Source organism: Lichtheimia ornata, assembly GCF_029851405.1.
Source record: "Lichtheimia ornata isolate CBS 291.66 chromosome Unknown scaffold00148, whole genome shotgun sequence".
Taxonomy (NCBI): domain Eukaryota; kingdom Fungi; phylum Mucoromycota; class Mucoromycetes; order Mucorales; family Lichtheimiaceae; genus Lichtheimia; species Lichtheimia ornata.
Window position 1 is genome coordinate 24480 of NW_026695467.1, and position 6000 is coordinate 30479.

The window sequence follows — 6000 nt, forward strand, 5'->3', positions numbered from 1 at the left end:
CTCTTTCACTCTTTTCAGAGCATAAGCACACGGCACGTATACCCAGAGACACACGCTCGCACCACCCTAAACGCACGCACACACAACACACACACACACACACACATACTACTTTGAACCCGTCGTGGGTTGACTCTTTCTCTCTTTCTCTTTTTCCCTTTTCAACTCCTTCACACATTCACTTATACACAACCCTATTTGAGCACTCTACGCCTTTGATTGTCTAAAGATGCCCTCCAGAGCACGCATCAGAGGGGGACGTCGCGGAAGACCTCAAAGGAAACACCTTTTACGCGGCCGGCAACTTTCTACAAGCACCATGCTTGATCGTGATGCAACCACTGCCACTACACCCACTACAGCCCATCCTACACTATCGTCGTCGACAACCGAATTGACTAATGGCAACAGCACTTCTTCCAACAAGCCAAGAGAAGAACGATCGTACAAAGATTTCTTTCCGAATCTCAATATTAAGGAACCCCTTGCCATTGTCGACGTCCAGGTCAATAACACTGATACTACTACTTCTACGACGACTACGACTACTAATACTGAAGAGCAACAACCACAACCACAACCACAAAAACCAACGAATGACCAAGCAGTACCCACTGTTGAGACACCACCTCTTGCCAACGGTTCCTCCTCCTTATCTGACACTGAATCATCGTCAACAGCAGCAGCAGCAACAGCAACGTCAACAGATCAAGTTGAACAACCAGCAGCAGAAGAAAATGAAAAAGAAGAAGAAGAGCATCATCGTCATCATCATCTTGTGGATCATCAAAAGGAAGGTGATATATATCAAGCCTTGTCAACACGTCCTCAAGCAGGTGTCAACAATGACGTTGTGAATCTTGACTTATTGCCTAAACCCGCATTTCAAATTGTGGATGTGGATACAACCGATGATGCAACAACAACAGCCCATGACACGGATCAAGATGTGGATGTGGATGGAGAGGAAACAGAGAAAACCAATGTTGGATTTCAACGACCTGAAAACCATTACATTCGGTATATTGGTAGGACAAAAATAGGAGATGAAAGAGAGAAAGGAAGGAGAGAGAGAGAAAAAGAGAGAGGCACTGTGCGTGTGGATGTGCATGTGTGTGATACAAGATGTCTATGATTGGTCAACTCATTGCACATTAATTAGAACCCTCCGAAGCTGATCTTATGAATACGATCGAATATGATATGGATGAACAAGGTAAGGAAAAGGGAGAAAGACGACCAAAAGAGATGGATGCTTATTGATTGATATTACAATAGATGAAGCATGGTTGCGGATGCTGAATGAAGAGCGAGCAAAGGACAATTTGGGACAAGTGTCGTGTGATTTATTTGAAGCTGTCATTGACCAACTGGAGAAGGAATGGTTTGACTTGGTAAGTTTGGCAATACCAAGCAAGAGAGAATGAGACACTAAAGGGTTGATTTTTTATTAGGTCAAGAATCTTCCAAAGCAATTGGCGGATGAGCCTGCACTTCCAGAAGACTCAGCATGTGCTATTTGTGATGATACCGAATGTGAGAATAGCAATGCGATTGTATTTTGTGATGGGTGTAATCTTGCTGTACATCAAGGTAAGCAAAAGGGAATAGCGAAAAAAGCGATGCAAGTGGGATTGATCTTTTTTTGGTTACTGCTACTACTACTAGACTGTTATGGCATTCCTTATATCCCAGAAGGCCAATGGTTGTGTCGCAAATGCCTCGTGTCGCCCGAGAATCCAGTATCATGCATCTTTTGTCCCAACGAAGGTGGCGCATTCAAGCAAACCAATACAAACAAGTGGGGCCATTTGCTATGTGCGATTTGGATCCCGGAAGTTGGGTTGAGCAACAGTGTTTATATGGAGCCCATTGACAATATTGAAAATGTGCCAAAGAGTCGATGGAAGTTGCAGTGTTACATTTGCCGACGCAAGCATGGTGCGTGTATCCAATGCGACAATAAGCACTGTTTTGTTGCCTTCCATGTGACATGTGCGAGATGGGCTCGATTATGCATGCGAATGAAATCTCACAGCACTCATTATGATGGCGTCGTATTCAAAGCTTATTGTGACAAGCACACGCCACGTGATTACAAGGAAAATGTCAATGTGGAACAATCGGTGGCCAATGCCCAAGCTTACTTTGCAGCTGTGAATCGTCGCAACAAGTCGAATCAGAATGCATTAGCTCGTCAGCAACAGCGGCTTGAAGAAAACATGAGGAATGGATCGAGTGACTCGGACAATATGGACGATGGCAAAAAGAAACGTCGTAAAAGCAGTAGCAGCAATAGCGATAATACTGCTGCTGTCACTCAGCTCTTACCCAGTTCAAAGGCAGCTCGTGCACATCAACATCATTATTCAGCTGGTGCTCCCATTGCTCCCGAATACATTATCAACAAGTTGGAAAATTTGAAATGTGTACGACAAGCACCCAATCTTCGCAAAAAGTCACAGTTCATCACCAGCATTTGTCGCTATTGGTCTTTGAAGCGTGAATCACGACGTGGTGCACCCTTATTGAAGCGATTGCATTTGGAGGTAATGATACTAGTGGTATTATTTCAAAGGATTGATTGATTGATTGATTTTTTTATTGTGCATATAGCCATGGACAGCATCCTCATCACAACACAAGCAGACGGAGGTGGAAAAGGCACATAAGGCGAAGGCAATGATGAATTTACGAGCTGATTTGGAAAAGGTGCGAATGCTTTCTGAACAAGTACAAAAGCGCGAGAAGCAAAAGCTGGAGCGGATACGAAAGCAAAAGGCGTACTTGGAGATGATTCTTTTCCCTGTTGAATACATCATGCGACCTGTCGTCGATCAATTGATTGAGTAAGTGGTTCATGTTTATCATTGCAACCATGTTACTAATATATGATGATGGTGATAGGGCTGATAAAAAGGAACTTTTCCGCTATCCGGTGACACCTGAAGTGGCCCCTGATTATGCCGACATTATCGAGACGCCTATGGCATTTTCGGATATCTTGGAGCGCCTTGCCAATCACGAGTATAGCAGCATTGATCAAGTGGAGCATGACATCATGTTGATATGGAAGAACAGTATGACTTACAACAAGCCTGAGACAACATTTTATCGAACAGCTGAACGATTGGAGAAGGTGGCAATGGATATGATTCAGCGAGCCAAAGGAGAATATGCAGGATTGGAATTGAGACATGAAACGGGTATTCTTGCAGTGGACATTCATCCCGAGATTTTCAAATACAACATGGTGCGTGTTCCTTCGCCTGAAGAGATTGCAGCTGAAAAAGCACGCGTGGAAGCTGAAGAACTTGCACGTGTACAAGATGAGGAGAAACAACGACAACGTGCTGAACAACAAGAGGAATTAGAAAAGGCACGAGTGGCAAGGGAAGAAGCACGACAAAAGGCACTGGCTGTCAAACGTGAAAAGAGAGCTGCAGCAGCAGAGGCTAAGCGGATACGACAAGAACGTGAGCCACCCCCTGAACCAAAGACTCGTAAAGCTGTAGCAGCAGCAGAAGCAGCAGCAGCCGCCAAAGCTGAAGAAGAGGCAAAGGAGCTCAAGATTCAAAAAGAAAAAGAAAAGGCAGCAGCAGCATCAGCAGCAGCCGTTTCTACCACCACCAAGGACACCAAAGTCAAATCAGAACCCACCGTATCAAAAGGCAAAAGCAAAATCCCGTTGCGACGACGTACACGAAGTATGGGAACGGATGGGCTTATTGCACCTACACCTGAGCGGTTACGTAAACGCAACTCGAACGAAGCACGTAATTTGATGTGGCATTCGGATGCGGCTCGTGCTGATACTCGAGAATACAAAGTGGATCGGAAACGCAAAGCACCACCAGGCTGGCAATATCTTGAAGATAGCGATGGCGAAGCACCCATTAGCCCACCAGCAACCAAAAAAGCAAAGCCATCCAACAATGGTCGATTTAAGCCTGAGTCACCTACCGCCATCAAGTATGACATGATTGTATGGGCGCGTGTTCGTGGATTCCCACCCCATCCTGCCATGGTAAGATTGCTGCTATTTTATTTGGAAGCTTGTTTGTACATTTACACACATGTATGTATGTAGATTGTCGACCCATCCACTGTAGAGATGACTCGCAACATTATGACAGCTCAAAGACATAAGGATGATTATCTTGTGGAGTTTTACAAGGTACCTGAACGACACAAATGGTAAGCATAGGATGATGAGGATGATGGTGATGGGCGGGCTTAGCATGCGCATGAAACTAAACAATGGGCTTTTGCATGTAGGGGCTGGGTACAAGGAAGTGACATTCACACCCTGGGTAAATTACAACAAGACGCAGAAATGCTTTCAATGTCTCGCAAAAAGAAGAATGCGCGCAGAATCAAGGAATCCAGAGAAGGCTATCAGCAAGCATGCGAACTATTAGGACTGGATCCCAAACCTGCACTTGATGCATCGGTTCGAAAAAAGTAAAATGAACAATACCCCCCTCTTTTCCTCTCACACCACATATTACACTATAGTATCCTTCTTCTTTTATCATTTTATGCTGTAAATACTTGCTTTCACACACACACACACGCACACACACACCCCTCCTTTTCATAGCACAATCACGCACACACGCACACACATGCACACATGTTGGTAATACATATTGTTATTGTTGGCAAGCAACCCATCTACATTAAAAGTCAGTAGTATATCCGACATCAACACCTTATTGTTACTGGGGAAAAAAATGCAGCGGACACTCAACGCGAATGTTTCAGGTACGACCTATTTGTACATAATGAAAGAGAAACAAGGAACCCTTTCGAGTGGTTGGGGGAAATGTGTGGATAGAGATGGACAAAGGCAACAGCAGCAGTAGGAGAAGGAGGAGGAGATGAATATGTGCAAAAAGGATGTTGTGTGTGTGTGTCCATCATCACCTGCTTATATGGGATCCACGCTCCGTCCGAGGTTCCACAGAATGGCAATATCGATCCAATTTATTTCAACGTGCGTTACTATGGGTTTCCTGGATAAAGATGATGGTAGGGAAGAGAACGAGTACAAAAACGTTGTTAGCATTGATACAAAATTAGGTATTCTCGAGATCACCTCCCAAGAGAGGATTGGTTCAAGATCATCAAGCACACGCTATGGCTATGGATTCTTTTTAAACGAGGACAAACCTCTAAAATTGGATGGGATACAAAAATAGCAGTTTTTCAAAGTTTCACCAACAGCACGCACACACACACCAGCAGCACCCACAGCGTTTATCATCGGGCGGAACAAGGACCTGATAGAGTTTCCTTGTCTTTTTTTTTTTCTTGTCACGCTCTCTCTCTCGCTCTCTCTCTTTTTTCCTTACATCGCATCTCTCTTTCATTTCCCCTCCCATTGAACCACCATTGGGTGCTTTTGTGTTGTACGTTTAAGCCATCACCATTTCCCCCCACTCCCGTTTCCACGGAGCCATCGCATCACAAAAAAGTAAATGTCACTACTACTTCCATGGATACCTATCAAAAACGACGTGTTGTTACTTACCATTTTTTATAGTATATATCCATTTTACACACAACACACACATTTATATATAAAGACACATACACCATCATATCACAAAGACGATGCAAGACGATTCACGCACTGATCTGGTGGGATTATTGACGGGACCGAACCAGAGTGTGTCCGAAGACACCATCGCCAACTTTTTATCCAGTCGATACAAGCGCAATCAAGTGTATACCCGGGCCGGCCATTCAAATTTAATTGTCATCAACCCCTACCAACCTTTGGAGGCTGTGAACGATGCGACTCTGCAAACGTATGCCGATGTGGGTTACAGAGATGTCTCTGAAAACAAGCCTATGCTTCAACCGCATGTCTACGATTTGGCTGCTCGTGCTTATTTTCATATGCGTCGTACCGGTGAAGATCAAAGTATTGTACTAAGGTAAAGAGAAAGAATATTTTCTTTGTTCAGGGGGGGAGGGCATACTTAGGGGGGA

At 44.3% G+C, this 6000-nt stretch overlaps 2 protein-coding genes across 2 annotated transcripts; both read left to right on the forward strand.

The window, feature by feature from the left end:
- Positions 1 to 319: 319 nt before the first annotated feature.
- On the forward strand, positions 320 to 4468 carry O0I10_012703 (uncharacterized protein; the record flags this gene model as incomplete). Its single annotated transcript, XM_058492591.1, has 9 exons — positions 320 to 1028; positions 1163 to 1216; positions 1279 to 1394; positions 1455 to 1593; positions 1669 to 2549; positions 2617 to 2849; positions 2908 to 4027; positions 4091 to 4197; positions 4279 to 4468. 9 exons carry the CDS (start codon positions 320 to 322, stop codon positions 4466 to 4468), a joined length of 3549 nt encoding a protein of 1182 aa, XP_058336650.1.
- A 1151-nt stretch (positions 4469 to 5619) lies between these two features.
- Positions 5620 to 5949, forward strand: O0I10_012704 (uncharacterized protein; the record flags this gene model as incomplete). The annotated part of the gene is made up of 1 exon (XM_058492592.1): positions 5620 to 5949. One exon carries the CDS (start codon positions 5620 to 5622, stop codon positions 5947 to 5949), a length of 330 nt encoding a protein of 109 aa, XP_058336651.1.
- Between the last annotated feature and the right edge of the window lie 51 nt (positions 5950 to 6000).